The sequence below is a fragment of the Triticum urartu genome, chromosome 4A (genome assembly GCF_056163025.1).
Source record: "Triticum urartu cultivar PI428250 chromosome 4A, HENAU_Tu73, whole genome shotgun sequence".
Classification (NCBI taxonomy): domain Eukaryota; kingdom Viridiplantae; phylum Streptophyta; class Magnoliopsida; order Poales; family Poaceae; genus Triticum; species Triticum urartu.
The window spans coordinates 528,974,996-528,993,733 of NC_141876.1; the positions used below are offsets into that span (position 1 = coordinate 528,974,996).

General features: G+C 37.4%; 2 protein-coding genes across 2 annotated transcripts; both read left to right on the top strand.

Annotated features, from left to right (window-relative positions):
* The first annotated feature begins 1,560 nt into the window (after positions 1-1,560).
* LOC147976426 (putative cyclin-dependent kinase F-2) lies at positions 1,561-2,847 on the top strand. The gene has a single exon (XM_087519776.1). It carries the CDS (start codon positions 1,561-1,563, stop codon positions 2,845-2,847), a length of 1,287 nt encoding a protein of 428 aa, XP_087375902.1.
* A 3,756-nt stretch (positions 2,848-6,603) lies between these two features.
* On the top strand, positions 6,604-11,363 carry LOC147976427 (uncharacterized). The gene is made up of 4 exons (XM_087519777.1): positions 6,604-6,717; positions 10,055-10,361; positions 10,451-10,635; positions 11,091-11,363. Exons 1-4 carry the CDS (start codon positions 6,604-6,606, stop codon positions 11,361-11,363), a joined length of 879 nt encoding a protein of 292 aa, XP_087375903.1.
* The last annotated feature ends 7,375 nt before the right edge of the window (positions 11,364-18,738 follow it).

An 18,738-nucleotide genomic window follows, 5' to 3' on the forward strand; every position in this document is an offset into this window, starting at 1 on the left:
GTGGCTTCATCCTAAGATAGATAATGAGGCTATGACTCCCCCATAAGATTCTCGTGCGCTCGTGAAGAAGGAAGAAGGAAAAAGTGACTAACGTAACAAAAAAAATTCAGGTACCTGAGAAATAGTAAAACCGAAGAAAATCAGGCGCATGCTTACACTGACATACATGCACACATGTAGACCAACTCAGACATGCATACCACAACAAACTGGCAGCAACATCCTTTGAATGGAAAGACCAGACGCTAGAGATCTCCAAGTCATCATGAACACCTATTGGAGAGCCTGTTGTAGCTAGGCTATGTGGCACTAGATCTAACCTAAAGGTTGGGAAGTGACTAGGTTGAGAGATTGAAGTCCTTTTGGGGACAAAAATCTATATACAAAGAGAGCGATTTTAGGAGGTAGAGGCACGAGTGAATTCGATTGCATGGGGTATGCATTGTACATGGGCTTAATCCCATGCCTAGATGTGCCATCAAAGTAGGGAAATTATAAGGAAAAAAAGAGAGAGGTCAATTTCAGCGTATATGGGCTAATGGTCAATTCAGTTCATGCATGATAAAAATGGGCGATACACGTAAACACAAACAACTAGGGATGAAAACACCGATTCAAACACCATGAATCAAATAAATCAGAAATATTAGCCAACTCAATTCAATTCAGTTCTTTGTTTCTCGGTATAAAAGTAGGACCCTAATAAGTGCCACACGTGTGGCATGAAGCAATTTCGTTCTGACTTATTTTATGGCAAGTTTAGTTACCTAAGAATGACAACTTTAGTTGTGAAGCATGACAACTTTCTGTTTGGATGGCAAGTGTCAGATTTTTTGAGGTTTTTTTTCGGTAGTGTAAAAAATGTCAGGGCGGTGCTACTTCGTGCCATACATGTGACACTTATCATTTGAATAAAAAAAATCACCTCTAACCATAATAGCCCGCAAATAAAAAAGGTAACTCATGACCGAGAAATGGCGCGGCAAAACCTATGGCACCTTTAGTTGGACTGAAAGTAGACAAAAATAGTATAGTCGGGCTCACACATATGTACATGCACACACATACTCGGATATGCACACCAAGCCAACTCCAACTTTGACTAAACCTGTACCCACAAAAAAAAAAACCTTGACTAAACCTGTAGGTAGGGCAACATCGTTTGACTCGTAGTGCAAGATAGCACAACATGCAATGCAAGCCATGCAATTGACTCGATTTACTCCGAGCACAAGCACAATCACAATCGGGATAGCATAGCTAACTCCATCGGTTGTGCATGGTTGGTCGATGGAATCCGGGTGGGTTCGTATACACGTACGCAAGCGACAAGGAAACAAGTTATGCATGGTGCCGGTCAATACCCAATACGCAGCCTAGTCGAAAACGAGCTCTCATATCGACTTAGTATATACGTACGTGTGATCCACACAGAGAAATGTTTGCCTAGCTAGCTAGATCTCAACCCTAGCTCCCTCCCCCCTTTCCTCGATCGTCTGCTTCCACCTCCGATCCATTGCGCACCCCGGCCGCCAGGCGAAGCAGTCCAGCTCGAGCGCCATGGCTGTCGGCAAGCGACCAGCTGCCGGCGACGGGACGGATCAAGAACCAGAAATCTCCTGCTGCAAGAGGAGGCGCGTCCGCATCGGCACCACCGCGGCCTTCGAGTTCGATGACACGCCCTGCCTCGGCGAGGGCAGCTTCGGCGCCGTCCTCAAGGCGCGCCACAGCGTCACGGGCAAGACCGTCGCCATCAAGGTCCTCCGCTCCAACGGCGATCTTGCCGCCGCCAACAAAGAGATGCAGGACGAGGCCGGCTTCCTCGAGGCTTGCACCCCGAACCCTTACGTCGTCGGCTCCCATGGCCTCTTCCGCGACCCTGAGACCTACAGCCTCTGCCTCGCCATGGACTACGTCGGGCCCAACCTCCACGCTTTCTTGTCCGAGAGGCCGCCGCTGCCGGAGGCCATAGTGAAAGGCTACATGTGGCAGCTCCTCACCGGCGCCAACAAGATGCACAGGCAACACATCCTCCACCGCGATATCAAGCCCCACAACGTCCTGGTCGAGGAAGGAGGAAAGATCCTCAAGTTGTGCGACCTCGGGCTGGCCATGTCCTTGAAGACCGCGAGGATGCCCTACGAGTTTGCCGGCACCGTGCCCTACATGGCGCCCGAGATGCTCGTGGGGAAGCCGGACTATGACGCGGGCGTCGACGTGTGGTCGCTGGGATGCGTCATGGCCGAGATGCTGACCGGCGAGAGGCTGTTCAAGGCCGACAAAAAGGACGACAGGACCGCCCAGCTCTCGGCTATCTTCCGCGTCCTCGGCTTCCCGGACGAGACGACGTGGCCGGAGTTCTTCGCGGCCGAGGTGCCGCGAGTGTTCTCCTACGCGCAGGCGCAGCAGCACAACACAAACACGCTGGGAAACCTCTTCCCCCGGGAGACCTTGTCGCACGATGGGTTCCAAGTCTTGAAGGGGCTTCTCGAGTGCAACCCAGCTAGGCGGCTCACGACGGCCGACGCGCTCCAGCTCCCGTGGTTCGCGCCCAAGCTCCACACCGACGACGACGTCTCAGAGTCGTTGCCGCCAACAAGGAGGAACGTTGTGCGGATCAAGATCGTTCCGGCGGGGACACTCAAGAAGAAGACTGTGCTGCGGATCAAGTTCACTCCGCCGGCGACACCCAAGAAGAACCTGCGGCAGCGGATCAAGGTCATCCCACTTGCGACGCCCGGAACGAAGAAGGACCTGCGGCAGCGGATCAAGATCATCCCACCGGCGACACCACGGATGAAGAACGTGCTCAGGATACCACTTGCGATGTGGAACAAGGCCATGTAGTGTAGCTAGCTAGTAGATGCTTGCTAGCATATGTGCTTCACGGTGCGAATCCAAGCATCGTGGTTTTGTCTTTCTGCTGACTTTTTGAAACCTTGTACTGCTAATTTGGAAAGGGCTTGTCATCGCCGCCCTTGTCCATCTAGCTATATGTAATTGCTTGGAGGTGATATCCCTCGCGAACTGAGCATGTTGTAAATCAGTCATGTTTAATACAGTATATATCATCATCATTGCCCTTCTACTTCTATGTATGTTCTTTTGTTAATCTAGCGGAGTGGCCCTCACAAATTCGAGGGCATCATACTAAGTGCATCAAATGTGCTAAATTTTTATTTATATACCATTTAGATATTTTTACTCCTATTTGCCCTCTTCAGTGCATAATACTTGACATTTTGGACAGTGATACATTTCTATAGGTGTATATACACCCTATATGAAAAACATAGTAACACAATAAAAATTCAAAACATTCTGAAAATATTTTTGAAATAAACTTGACCATCCATGGTACTTGTAAAAAAAATCTACAAAAAGAAAAAAACATTGACTTCTTTTCAGAATAAACAAATATTTCGGCCGAAATAGCGTGAATAGTGACCTATAATAGTAAAGAATTTTTTTGCCCTATAGTCAACGCTAGTTTTTTATTCATGAAAGTTTATATACTGGTGCAAATTATTCTAAAAAAGTTCTAAACTTTCCGACTTTTTAAAATTATTAATTCGTTTCCCCATATTAGGTGTTCATACACCTAGGAACCAAAGGGTATTTTTCAAGGTACATGCATACTACATGCAATTAGCAATTCCCAAAAAAAAAAGGAATAAAAAGTGTAACAACGAACAACACTCCCACTAGAAGTGTACTTTACCAAGGTCAAGGGCAAATATAGAGTGTCGAAGCCCATGTTCACACACAAAGGAAAATTAAATCTGAAAAAAGATTTAATTTTAAAAAACATTTTAAAAATAATCTTTGAGGTGCTTCTGGATATTCATGAACAAACAAACGTTGTTATTTTTATAGAAAAAAGTTAGCGCTCTATTTAGCCAAATGCTTAAGTACAACCCAGCTAGGCGGCTCACGACGGCCGCCGCGCTCCAGCTCCCGTGGTTCGCGCCCAAGCTCCACACCGACGACGTGTCAGAGTCGCTACCGCCGCCAACAAGGAGGAACGTTCTGCGGATCAAGATCATCCCACCGGTGACACCACCCACCGGTGACACCACAGATGAAGAACGTGCTCAGGATACCACTTGCAATGTGGAACAAAGCCATATAGCTAGATGCTTGCTAGCATATGTGCTTCACTGTGCAAATCGTAGCATGAAGAACTCCACGTACGGTGGTGGTATTGTCTTTCCGCTGACTTTTTGAAACCTTGTACTCCTGTTATTTTGGAAAGGGCTTGTCGTCACCCTTGTCCATCTAACTATGTAATTGCTTGGAGATAATGTCCTCGAACTGAGCATTTGTAAATCAGTCATGTTTAATATATATCATCACCATTGCCCGTCTATACATGTTCTTTTTGTTAAGCAGAGTGCCCCTCGCAAATGCGAGGGCATCATCCTAAGTGCATCAAATGTGCTAAGTATTTATTTTTATACCATGTATATATTTTTACTTCTATTTACCCTCTTCATTGCATAATACATGACATTTTGGACAGTGATACATTTCTATAGGCGTATCACTGACCTTTAATTATTTTCCAAACAAAATATATTATCATGTTGTTAATAGTACCAAAAGGAATTAAGAAATATTTTTATGAAAATTCTAATGACCGTTGTTCCATTTTTTTCGTACCTCTGTCCGGAATTCGTTGCCGCTCAAACAGATGCATATAGACATATTTTAGTGCTAGATACATCCAGTTAGCGATAACTAATTTCGTACGGAGGTACTATTATTCAGTCAGACGTTCAGCAGCCACGACTAACAAAAACTTCAGTAGAGATAGATACATGCAATTAGCAATTCCAAAAAAAGGAATAAAAAGTGCAACAACGAAGAACACTCCCTCTAGAACTGTAGTTTACCAAGGTCAAGGGAAAATTAGAGTGTCCACGCTAATGTTCACACACAAAGGAAAATTAAATCTGAAAAAAAAAATCTTTGACATGCTTCTGGATATTCATGAATAAACAAAGATTGTTATTTCTATAGAAAAAGGATAGTGCTCTATTTAGATAAATGCTTAAGTGTTGCACTTATTATCTTTCCTTTGGGCAAACATTGACTGGTTTAAATGAATAGTATCAAGAAGAAAGAGGACTTGGCTATTTGGCCAGTTTTAGTTTGACCCAATAGGTTATTCATAGCAACGATAAGTGCATGCAATCATGTTTTATTTTACGAAGTAAGGGCGTGTTTGGTAGCCTGTATGAGGCCCGGCCTGGCTCGTGCGGGACGAAAACGGGTCGATTGATTTCCTGCTTTCATTGTTCGAAATAGCTACCTTTCAGTCAGCTGAGTTTTAACATTTGCGTCAGTCGATTTCTGGTCCGTTGGATGTTGCTTTGAGATGCGTTTTGTTTTATTCTTTTTTTCGAAAGCGGTCTGCGGTTCAATTGGCCAGCTAGTGTCGACTGACCAGTGTTTTGGTTCAGTCGATCTTGTGTTGCGGCCTGGTTCGGGCGGCGTGGGGCGCCCGTTAGCAGCCCGGCCCGTTATCGGTGGAACGCGGACGGTCGGCGTCTTTATCGTCTTATCCTCTCCCCTCTCGAGTCTTGTCAGTCACTTCCCCTCCCCTCTCTTCCTCACTAGTTGTCTTCTACTCTTCCCGTCCCGAGCTAGGGTTCGTGGGTTGCCCTCTTTGCCTCGAGCCATTCATTAGTTTACTTTCTTTGTTTCTCTTTGCCTCTAGCCAAGGATGCTTACCAGAAGTTTTTGTTCTTTTCTGTGGTGGTTTCAGGTCTTCCCAATCGGCAGGGTTTGTCGCTGCTTAAGGATCTGGTTTTGGTGCATCCCATCAGGTTTTTTGTTTTGTCTTGTTGAGCATCTCTGATTTTGTCTTGTTGCTTATCGTGCTCTCAGGGTGATCCATGGAGTTAGGGTTCTTGTAGTTTCTTTGGTAGATCCGGTCCTTTTGTGCTGCATCTGGTTCCTAATCAGATTTGATTTTTGCTGTTTTACTGCTAGATCTGCTTTCTAATTGGGTTTTTTCTTTGTTTTGTTTCTGATTCTTTGTAGGACTCTGGTTGTTCGAAGGACTGTCCGTTTGTGCATCTGAAAGTTTGCAGGTATTGATTTCATCTCTATTGTTTTTAGTTGTAATGCATGAAGTATCTTTAGGTTTTGGCAGGGGTGCAATGATTTGTTTTTTAGGGATTGGATTGAGGTTTAGGATTATTAGGGTTTTGATGTGTGTAATTTAGTTTGTCTTGTATATCTCTTAAAGATGCAATCTTTTTCGTATATGTTTTGTTATTTGTAGGTCTCCATAGTGTCTTGAGTCCATGCAGTAGCAGGATGGTGTCTTTAATTGATGTATTAGGATGTTCGTATTTGTGTGTATGCTATTTTCTTGTTGAGGAATTTGTGGAAGTTTTCAGTTATACATATGCACATGCATGTAATTTGTAATTGTTCAGTAGATTTTATGGAGGTTTTTTTGAGTAATTAACAATGTATATCTTGTGGACTATCTTTTCTTTGTCTGTGTGATGTAATTTGTTTTGTTAGAGTAGAGACAGGATGCTCTATGCGTACGGTTTGTTGTTGACAAATTTAGTTTTTTTTGCAGCTATGGTTTGCCCTGTTTGTCGTTGTCCGGGTGCCCCCTGTGTTCCATTTGCTGGAGATCATGGAGTCCCTAAAGGCTTTGACGTCGTCCTTGATGAGAATTGCTTCAGGTGGATGGTGAGCTGTTTTTTCTTGTTTCCTTTTTGTATTTACTCTTTTAATTGTCTTTTCCTAGTAGTATGTGTGAATGATTGTGTATACGAGTGCTTTCTTGCAGTAAGCACTTCATGATATCTTCAATGGTAGTCCTAATTTAGATTTATGAGTTATTTGTATTATTCTGTGTGCAAGTTTAGATTTATGAGTATGCAAATTTTATTTTTAGTTCTTCTTATAATGAGGTTTATATAGACTTGCTGTTTTTGTAGTGTCCGCGTTTGTACTATCATGAGAATTAACACTTATGATGAGGTTGAAGTTGATATATTCAAGGATAAGTTTTTTTCTCAGTTTAATATTGATGAATACTAACATTTTTTAAGTTAAACTCACTGTCTTACTAGCTGTGGATAAAAAAAATTAGACCGGGAATAGCTTGTATGTTACTATGGTTTTTGTTGTTGTTGTGGAATGCGTGCAAGTTTTATAATTATGTGTATGCAATTTTATCAAGTGACTTTTTACATTAGGGGGATTTTTCTGCAGTAAGTAGTTGAATGATACATTTTTCAATGCTAGTTTATTTGTTTAGAATTATGAGTATGCAAGATTATTTTATTTTAGTTCTATATGAGTATTCATGGAACCCTAACTCCATGAATATATATGCTAGGATAAGATTTTTCCAGTTGATATTTAAGTAAAACCGACTGTCTTAATAGCGGTGGATAAAATAACAGTTAGACCAGTACACATTGTATGTTAGTATGGATATGAATTATAATGGATATGTATTTTTGTTTTTGCTGTTCTAATGTGTGTGCAAGTTTAAATTTGTGGGTATGCAACTTCCTTTTTTCTTTTTTATCAAGTGACTTCTTTATGAAGTGACATGATTTGTGTGCAAGTTTTATATATAGGTGTATGCAGTTTATCTTGTGACTTTTAAATTAGGGGGATTTTTCTAGTGCCTTTTTTTCAATAAGTAGTTGAATGACACCATTTCATTTCTAGTTTTTGTATGTGATACTTTAATGTGTGCGCAAGTTTAGAAGTATGAGTATGCAAGTTTTCATTTTCTTTTTAGTTCTATATGAGTATGCACTTTTTTGTACAATGAATGTGCAATGAATATATATTATAGAATAAGATTTTTTTTCAGTTGATATTTAAGTAAAACTCACTGTCTTAATAGCTGTGGATAAAATAAATGTTAGACCAAGACTCTCTGTATGTTACTTTGGATATGGATTATAATGGATATGTATTTTTGTTTTTGTTGTTCTAATGTGTGTGCAAGTTCTAATTTGTGAGTATGCAACTTCCTTTTTTTTTCTTTTTATCAAGTGACTTCTTTATGAAGTGACATGATTTGTGTGTAAGTTTTACATATAGGTGTATGCAATTTATCTTGTGACTTTTAAATTACGGGGATTTTTCTAATGCCTTTTTTCAATAAGTAGTTGAATGACACCATTTCATTTCTAGTTTTTGTATGTGATACTTTAATGTGTGCGCAAGTTTAGAAGTATGAGGATGCAAGATTGTATCTTCTTTTTAGTTCTATATGAGTATGCACATTTTTGCACAATGAATGTGCAACGAATATATATTATAGAATAAGATTTTTTTTTCAGTTGATATTTTAAGTAAAACTCACTGTCTTAATAGCTGTGGATAAAATAAATGTTAGACCAGGACTCTTTGTATGTTACTTTGGATATGGATTATAGTGGATATGTACTTTTGTTTTTGTTGTTCTAATGTGTGTGCAAGTTTTAATTTGTGAGTATGCAACTTCCTTTTTTCTTTTTTATCAAGTGACTTCTTTATGAAGTGACATGATTTGTGTGTAAGTTTTACATATAGGTGTATGCAATTTATCTTGTGACTTTTAAATTACGGGGATTTTTCTAGTTCCTTTTTTCCATAAGTAGTTGAATGACACCATTTCATTTCTAGTTTTTGTATGTGATACTTTAATGTGTGCGCAAGTTTTGAAGTATGAGTATGCAAGATTGTATCTTCTTTTTAGTTCTATATGAGTATGCACATTTTTGCACAATGAATGTGCAACGAATATATATTATAGAATAAGATTTTTTTCAGTTGATATTTTAAGTAAAACTCACTGTCTTAACAGCCGTGGATAAAATAAATGTTAGACCAGGACTCTTTGTATGTTACTCTGGATATGGATTATAATGGATATGTATTTTTTGTTTTTGTTGTTCTAATGTGTGTGCAAATTTTAATTTGTGAGTATGCAACTTCCTTTTTCTTTTTATCAAGTGACTTCTTTATGAAGTGACATGATTTGTGTGTAAGTTTTACATATAGGTGTATGCAAGTGACTTTTAAATTACGGCGATTTTTCTAGTGCCTTTTTTCAATAAGTAGTTGAATGACACCATTTCATTTCTAGTTTTTGTATGTGGTACTTTAATGTGTGCGCAAGTTTAGAAGTATGAGTATGCAAGATTGTATCTTCTTTTTAGTTCTATATGAGTATGCACATTTTTGCACAATGAATGTGCAACGAATATATATTATAGAATAAGATTTTTTTTCAGTTGATATTTTAAGTAAAACTCACTGTCTTAATAGCCTTGGATAAAATAAATGTTAGACCAGGACTCCTTGTATGTTACTATGGATATGGACTATAATGGATCTTTTTACTTTTTTTGTTGTTGTTCTAATGTGTGTGCAAGTTTTAGATTTGTGAGTATGAAACTTACTTTTTCTTTTTTATCAAGCGACTTTTCATCAAGTGACATGATTTGTGTGCAAGTTTTATCAAGTGACTTTTAAATTGGTTGGATTTTTCTAGTGCCTTTTTTCAGTAAGTAGTTGAACGACAACATTTCATTTTCTAGTATTTTTTTCTGCATCAATGTGTGCGTAAGTTTAGAATTATGAGTATGCAAGATTTATTTTCTTTTTTAGTTCTTTTTGTGATGAGTTTTTCTATAAACTTCCTGTTTTGCCTAGTGTGTACATTCCTACTATCATGAATGTTGTAACCTTTTGGTATATCAAAGGATAAGATTTTCTCAGTTGATATTGATGAACACACACTTTTTTTAAAGTGAAACTCAGTGCCGAAAACGACTGAATCTTTTTTGCTATTTGTATATTGCATGGAAGTTTATAGTCTGAATTTAATCCACTGTTTTTAGTTTGAGGGTGAAAATTCTCCATTTCTAGCAACTTAATCCACTGTATCTTTTTATATGTATAGTCTGAATTTTGCCGATGTTGTTAAACTAATGCAAGTTTAGATTTATCAGTATTCAATTTTTTATTTTTGTACTTTTCATTTGTATTGACTTTGTTGTTTTATTCAATCTAGTACATTCCATGCAATGTAAGGGCTCCCTTAGCTGCTTACATTCAGGAGCACAGGAACGTCGCCCAGATGTCAGGCTACAAGAGGATTGAGCCTGCTCTGCTTACCTTTGAGAGCAGATCTTATGCTGCAGTCTTTAAGCACCGAGGCCGTTACTCTAAGTTCTGTGGTGCAGCTTGGAATGAACTTACCCAGGACTATGCTCTTCGTGCTGGAGACTGTGTCTTATTCACTCTAGACCACTCAGTGTTTGATTTGAAAGTAGAGACTTACCGTGCTGGCCATCGGATTCTTCCTACTCCTGATTGTGGTATGTGTGTGATTCGTAGTCTTGTTTTTTCTGCTCTAATGCTATAGACTTTTTACTTGGCTGTGACTTATCTCTTTTGTCTTTCGCAACGTTTGAAAATCTGACTGATGCAAAGTATCAGCTTGTTTGCTCTGTTGTCATTCCTCGGGGTCTCCGATTCAACTATCATGACAATCAAGAGTTTGTGACATCTATCTTCCGTACATCATTTTTTCTAGGATGCATGCCATATGTTCATGTGTTGACTGCAACAAATACTGAGAAGTTCTTAATGGTAATTCTTTGTTTCTATTTTTGGTTTAATTATTTTTCTGAATTTTTAGCTCTTAATTTTTCCTCTTGTTCTGTTTAAATAGTTGTTAGTATAATGTAAATGGAAGGTTTTTTTCTATATTTTTTAGGTGTCCAGTAAACAATTTGTTTGCAATAAAAACCAAGCATCTTTCTATAATGTAAATGTAAATGGAAGTAATCGTATGAATGCTAGTATTAACATAACACTTTTTTGTTATGAGGCAGTCTTCCATGTATACTTCTTTGAGTTTTTTTTACCTTTTTTAAATAGTGTATGCTATTTTAAACTTATTCTAGGTTAATAAGCTTAGTATGAATTTATTTCTTCCCAATGAATCCACTTGATTTTGTTTATTGTCTTTCATTCACTATATTTAATCTCCGTGTATTAATTGTTTGTTTTGTTTTTGTGCTTTTGCTCTATTGCTTTCATAGAAAATTCCAAAGGTCGTTGTCTCCAGCTTGAAGGTCTTCATTGATGTGCCAATGAGTGCTAATGTTTGTCTCGAAGCTTTCAAGGGTGAATTGCATGTGATAACACCATCTTCATACTCTCTATGCAAGCAAGATGGTAGGATGGTGATTGACAAGATGACCTTCAATCAGTTCCTTGCAGCTGCTGGTTATGCTAAAGACAACGTGTTGCTCATCACTTTCAAGGAATGTCGTGATCGCTCAGTTTCAATCCTTTTCCAGCAGATCAAGTAAAGAGATCAGCACAGACGTCGATCAAAGTTTTTGCAGTATGCAGGATGAAGCTTAGCCCAGTCTGGATGATGAACTTTAGTCTATATAATTTTATCTATAAACTCATGCACTTGTTAGTATTGTATATTTTATGTGGAGGAGTGAACTGAATGTTTTTATGCTAGTGCTGAACTTTTGAATTATCGTAGTAGTGCTATATTTTTGCGAAACATGATGAAATGTTGTATGATACTTCTGGTTGTGTGTTTTACCTCACCCTTTTTAATTAGTATTGAACATTTTCTTTTTATATTTTTTCTTTTTTAAAGTTTTCCATGTGTTGATTATTTTTCATGGGTGCTCAACAATTTTTGATTGATCTTTTTTATTGTAGATCATATCAAATTGTTGATTCACAGACACCCTACATTTGCTTTGATGTTTTTCATATTTTTTATACATTTTTTTGTTCCATATAATTTATTTTTCAGTGATCATTTTTAATGTGTTTGATATTTTTCAATCTATCAAAACAAATGTTCATTTATTTAAACTTTTTCTTTTTTATTTATTTACTTATTTATCTATTTTTAGCTTTTTATTTGTTGATTATCATACTTATTCTGTTAGTTTATTTTTAATTTTTATTTTGTTTGAAATTAAGTTAAACACGACAGGTATATGCTTTATTTTCTTAATGTCAAATTGAAAGAGTAAACGTTTTCTTCAGTGAAAAACTTTTGCTCACTGCACATTTTTCTGTGTTTTGAATGTAAGCCATTCGTTTGAGTGCTTTCAGATTCGTGCTTCATAGTTTAGTTGGTGGTGTGTTGTTTCTCTCTGTGTGACGCTGCGTCATTTAGTGGTGACGTCATTCGTTTTTGAAATTCCTAATCACGTACGTCTTCTTTCTCTCCGCCTCCTCCTTTCTCGAGAGCTTCATCCACTCGCGGCGGCGAGGACGCTGCTGCTCCGCCTGTACTGCCGCGATCTCGCGGTCAATCCAAGACCGACAGGACCGCCAGTCGATCCGCAGCGGTCACGAGGTACCTTCCCCTCCGTTCTCTTCCTTCTATGTCGTTCAATTTCGTGCGCTCCCCTCCCGCGAACCCTAAGTTTTTGAGCTGAGGTATGTCCAATTTCATAGAAGGAACTGACGATTCGAGCCGTTTTAGATAGTTTAGATGAGGTTTGATTTGTTTCATTATGTTGTTTTGAGCGACCCAGCGCCCAATTTTAGTACATGTTGTTTGAATCCCCTAATTGGCCCGTGTAGAGCCGTGTTTTTGTATGAGGGAGTCAATTCAGTGCCGTTTTGTCATGAATATGCAAAATATGCACATATTATGTGATAATTTGTGAAATTTCGGCTGTTTTTTTGTTTGGTTGGCTAGTTCAGTCCAATTCATGTGTTTTGTGTGCATCAGCTGATATATCATCCATGCGTTTTTTTGCTCTGCACTGTTACTATCTGCATATTTTTCACGTTTTTACAGGTCTGGAACTCAATTAGGCAAAAAAAATTCATACTATGAATTTTTGTGCATTTTCAGTTATGATATTCAGTACTGATTATTGTTCTTGTATCAAGCTTTTGCTAATGGATGCACTAGTTTTTTGTTCATTGTTTGATGTTGCGCTAACGCAAACAGCAGCTAACTTATGATTTGAGTAGAACACTCGTTCGTGGTCTGCCTTTTTTCTCATGTTTGTGCTAATGATGCCAGTACTGATTCTAGTTTACTCTTTTTTTTGCTTTGTAGCATCCTACTACATCATTTTTTTCATCTGCTATCTAAGTAGTGATATTGTTTTTTTGATCGCAGCAAATGGCAAGTGATACTAATGATTTGGAAGATAGCGAAGCTATGTACTATGATGATGAATTAGATGGAACAATTGCCTCTCAAACGCAGTATGAAGATGGACGGACTCAACTACTTGATGTAAAGCTTTTGTGTTCATAATTAGTATAGTTTTGCTTAGTTTCAGAGTATTTTCTATATTTCTTGTATCTCTGAACTATTTGAAATTCAGTTTCCTGAAGTTCTCAAATTCTTCGGTGTTTTTACAGGTTGGTGGTGGAGATCCGCAGTTTGACGTAGAAAATTTTCTTAATAATTTGCGTAATCTGGTAATTATATGTTTATTGGTGTCCGTTGGTTACTTTGTATTGTTTGTCTCTCTTCAGATTTTTAACAACTTTTATCTTTTTTCTGAATGATTGCAATTCTACTCTACTAATGGGAATGCTCAATCTTCTAAGAATACCTCTGTAAGTGGATTGTACATTTTTTTTCTTCTGAATATGCATTAGTGCAACTTATTTTTTTATACCCAGGATCCAGTGTAAAGGTTAGTCTAAATTTTATTGCTGTTGTAAAATGAATGCAAGTTTTTACTATGATGAACGCATTTTTTCTTTTTTGCATGTTGCTGTGGATGCTATGTTGTTTGTACAATGTGTACAAGTTTTAGAATTTTGTGTAATCAATGTATACAGTCAGTTTCTTACACTAGGGATTTTTTATATTGCTTGCCAGTAAGTAGTTGAGCTAGTTTTGTTGTTTCCAAATGAATGCAACTTTACTATCATGAAAATGCAACTATATAAATTCTTAGTTGATATTGATCTATACACACTTTTGCAACAAGAAACTGACTGTCTATTCTGAGTTGAGCATTTTTCTTGCTGTTGTTATTAGAATGCAACTTTAGTACCATGAAAATGCAACCATATAAATTCTCTAATGATTAGTGCTTGTTATCAATGTATGTCCAATTTTTTGTAATTGAGTTTCGATGAGGATTTGCCCTATTAAAACATTTTCCTGTGGTGGTGCAACTTCTTAATTCGTTTTGTATTGCTTTTTTGCTTTTAGTTTGCTACAAATCAATGCAGCATATGTGTCTCATCTAACCATTTTTCAGGTCATCATGTTAACTCTGCATTCATGATTTTTCTATCATTTACTTATCTTTTTGCAGTTTATTCTTAGCAACTTTTCTGAAATATGCATTATAGTGTTTTCACCCTGTTGTTATTTTTGTCAGCACCTACCACTCCCACCAAAGAAAGCAACCAGCAGATGCAATCACGATTACTTTACTGACCTCCTAAAGAAAATGCCACCCGGAAGAGATGAGGTCGTTAGAGAGTATGGTTTTGACTTTCTGTTAGATTTTGAATGTAGCTCGGTCCCAAGAGGTTTTGCACAGTGGGTGGCTGCGAGAGTGTATCCTCCTACTGGAGATATCGTTCTTGACGACAAGGTCATCCCAATGAGCCCAGAGTCATTTCATATGATGTTTGGTCTTCCATTAGGTGGCAGGAAAGTTTTATTTGACTCTGAGTTGACAAAATTTGCCTTCTTAAACATCATTGGTGAGCCTGCATTGCCATCAATCAAGTGGTTTGTCCGTGAAATGCTTAAGCCTGATATATCTGAAAGCGAATTCATGAAATGTTTCCTCCTAGTCGCTTTCGCAACTGTTTTGTGTCCTAATTCAAATATATACCCAAGCACAAAATACCCAGGAATTCTCATTGATCCCATGGAGGCTAGGCACTATGATTTGTCTCAGTTTGTATTTGACTGGTTAATGGCGTACATAAGGAAGTTTCAGAAAGAACCAAAAAAGCCCGGGAAAGAAGATGGATTCACTACACTAGGTGGTTGCATATATGGCCTCTGTGTAAGACTATTATACTCTTATATGGTTTCTTACCAGTTTTTGTGGAAATTTCTCTAAATATTTTTGTGCTTGTCTAACAATTGTTCATTGTATTGACAGTGTTACTATTTAGACTTCCTTAATTTCGGTTTACGGTGAGTTCCACCTGGACTACATAGGGTTAAAGCATGGAAAATTTCTCTAGTCAAAGAATTTGCTAATTTGGATTGCAAAGCTCCCAGAGAATATGGTCTTCGCCCTGTAAGTTTTTGCATCTTTGCTAACCTCATGTTTTTTTGTTTTTGATTTGTTTAATGGTGAGTAATGTGAATGCTTTCATTCTGCTGCATGTTGATGTTATTTTGAAAACAATGTTTTTAGGTCAAGGATATTTCTCAAACAGTTTATTCTATGGGTTGCATTGGTTGTTGTGCCGTGCATCGGGATTCAAGTCATGAATCTGTCAAGTTGAGATCAGCTCTTGACAAAACTGTTGGTGGTTTACTTCCAAGCTCGGTACTACTATCTTCTTTTAATGTTTTTTTTATACATTTTTGTTATGAAATCGGCTTTTTGCATGACTTTTCTTGCTTAATTTTTTGTAGGTCAAAGATCAGTTATCTCTACTAGCTAGGCGTTTCTGTGAAACTGTTGATGACAAGTCTATAGAAGGAGCTCAGAATATGCTTCTTGACTCGTTGAACTGTATCGTTCTTGCTAGTGCAACAGACCACGAGGATAATAATTTTGATACCAATTCTAGGCATGACATGAGTAATAATATGGCGAACACTGATAACAACTCAGAGAAAACCTATGGTACTTTACTTCACTTTTTCAGTTATGATAATTGTATTAATGTTTTGTACTTTTTTTCTTTATTTTATTATGTTTTTCTTATTCTGAATTTTGCTATAATCTCAGGATCTAATGCCAATGCTCACAATACTAATGCATCACCAATCGACAAACGCTCTCCTTGTGGTACTTTACTTCATTTTTTCAGTTATCCATTAGTGTATTAATGTTCTTAATTATTTTTGCTCTGTTTTGTATCATCTTTTGGTATTTTCTCATGGTATTTTCTCACTCTTGAATATGTAATAGTATCAGGATATAATGTTGATGCTCCAAATATAAATGCATCACCATTCACACAACACTCCCCCAATGTCTGTAATCCAAATGTGGAGTTGCATGATGCTGCTGGTCCGTCATTCTCCAGTTCTGTTTTTTCGTTTTTTGTTTTGTGATTATGAGAATATTTTAATACACTGAATATCCCATTTGAATTGTTAGATTCAGTTTTAGGTGTGAAGAGGAAAGCTCAATTACCACTCGATGAAGATGATATATTCGTCAGCAACTCTTATGCTAAGCCTTGCAAATTACAAAGGCCTATACGTATAAATCCAGTTTCTATTGTAAGTTTTTATGTTCTTTTTATGTTTTATATTCACTTTTTTTGATGAATTGAGCTTATTTTTTCTAGTGTTTTGTTAATGTTGATCATTTGTCTTGTTGCATTTCTTCCCTACTGTAACGTGTTTGAGAACCGAATGCAGGAAGAAGGTAGAAAACTTGATTTCAGCAATGTGGGGAAGCAACTTGAGTCTGTTTCAGAGCTCATGAGGAAACTGATTCCGCCTAAGCCTCCCGTTACCAGTGAATCCATTGAAAAGGGAAAATCCATTAGTTTCCAACATCTGGTTGGTTCAAATGCGGAAGCTACAGCCAATTCAAAAGTCACTTCCACCCAGACCTCATTGAATAATTTTATGGGTGTTAGGAAGAAGTCATTTTTTCTTGATAAACTGAGGTTGAAAACCAGCACAAATGGTATTATTCTTCTTTCTCTTTCATTTGTTTGAATGTATCTCTGTTTCAAGCTTTTCCTTATTTTTGTGCGTCCTATCTGCAATGTTCCCATTCTTATGAATTCTTTTGTTTCTCTAAAGGTGAATGTAATCGCGTTTCATCACAAAAATCAGTTCGTGATCTAGGTATGCCATCTGGCCAACATCATTTTCAGTAGTATGATGAGGTAATTATTAATTGCACCTCTAATTTTATTTTATTTTGTTGCAACATCAACATTTTTATTTGCTGCAAGTTTATTCTATATGAAACGTATGCTTATCTTTTTCCTGTACAGTTTCCGTTGTTTACTAAAAATTTAATGCAAGTTTACTAAAATTTTCATTTTCCTTAATTTAATACCATTTTCTTCATTTTGTAACAGGGGTCACAATATCGGACTCCCATTCAAATGCATACGTTGCCTTTTACTCCTGTGTCAAGTCCTTCAAACAATGTTATTACTCAAGCATTATTTCTGAGCTCCTCTACTTGCATTATTTTTTAGTTGGTTTACTCTTGCCTTATGCTTTTTACTATGCATTTTTCTTCCTAGTTTAGTTGCCTTTACTATTTCCTGGTATAATCTGTACCTTTTTGCAGAAATCCAATGACACACCAAGGTCAAGCTCACTTCCAAAATCTATTAACCGCAATGATTTTTTGGGTGAAACATCTCGACCTCAAGTTCATGTCACTAAGGTTTGATGTGCATCCCTACTTTTCTTGAAATATGTTTGTCTCAGTAATGACCTTCGAGCTTTGTTATTCATATTTTTTTCATTTTTAGTAATGAAATCCTTGCATTTTCTATGTGTCTTCTCAGATTGATTTAGATCCTCCTGGTTGTCGTGATATCCCCGCAAACTCTCCTGAAGTTGAGATCTTATATGAAGTTCACAAACCCAACATGGATAACATCTTGCTTGCCAATTCTGAAGCAGTTTATAGTGGTAAAATTAACAATCACTCTGCTAGTAGATCTGGAAGAGAGGCGAACAGATATGGACCAAAAAGGATTGTACATCCAAGCAAATACAATGCATCTCCTTATGTAAATGATGTATCATCAAAGTATCCTGTCACCACCAGAATGATTCAATTGCATGATGCTATTGTCACTCTGTCTCTTGATGAGAACTTCAAATAGTAAGACATTTCTATGTGTTTTCACTTTTTGCAGTAAGTTGTTCTGTATTTAGAAATTACTGTTCTTTTGTTGTCTTATACCTTATTTTCTTCCTTTTTTTCATTGCAGCAAACCATGCATTGATTATGGCAAGGTTTCAGTTACGTATTTTTCATTTGGCACTTCTTTCGCAAATGAGGGCCTAGTGGACACTTATACTATAAATGCCCGGTGTCGTAAATTGTCTTTGGACAACAAGGCGAAGGAATCTAGAATGCATCATTTTTTACACCTCATTTCTGTGAGTACATTTTTCATTTTTGCTCTGTGTTTGTATGTGTCTCATTGATTTCTTAATTTTTCTGAGGTCGAGCTTTGTCCATATTCTTTTTACTATCCTAACTATCTTTCAATGAATAGGAACATCTTATGAACATGGACTCATATGATACTCAAGAGCTCTATGATCAAAAGTCCAACATGGTTAAGAGATGCTTTCAGTTGGCAAACAGTGCAAGATTAATTCATACATGCAATGAAGTAAACATTCTTCATTCACATTTTACCTTTTTACATTTTTCTTACATGCATTTTAGTGATTACTTTTTCTTAAAAAAATTCAGGTGCATTTTCCAACTCTATACACCTTCAATGAGTGCAAGCATTGGTTTGATTTTGTCGTATTGTTCCAACATGAAATGTTTGTCATCTTAGATTCAGCATTCGATGACAAGA

Excerpts from the sequence above, each read along its gene's own strand:
- LOC147976426 (XM_087519776.1), top strand. The coding sequence starts at position 1,561 with ATGGCTGTCGGCAAGCGACCAGCTGCCGGCGACGGGACGGATCAAGAA.
- LOC147976427 (XM_087519777.1), top strand. The coding sequence starts at position 6,604 with ATGGTTTGCCCTGTTTGTCGTTGTCCGGGTGCCCCCTGTGTTCCATTT. Across the intron at positions 10,362-10,450 it reads TCTTCCTACTCCTGATTGTG|CGTTTGAAAATCTGACTGAT; the intron begins GTATGTGTGTGA and ends TGTCTTTCGCAA. Across the intron at positions 10,636-11,090 it reads ATACTGAGAAGTTCTTAATG|AAAATTCCAAAGGTCGTTGT; the intron begins GTAATTCTTTGT and ends TTGCTTTCATAG.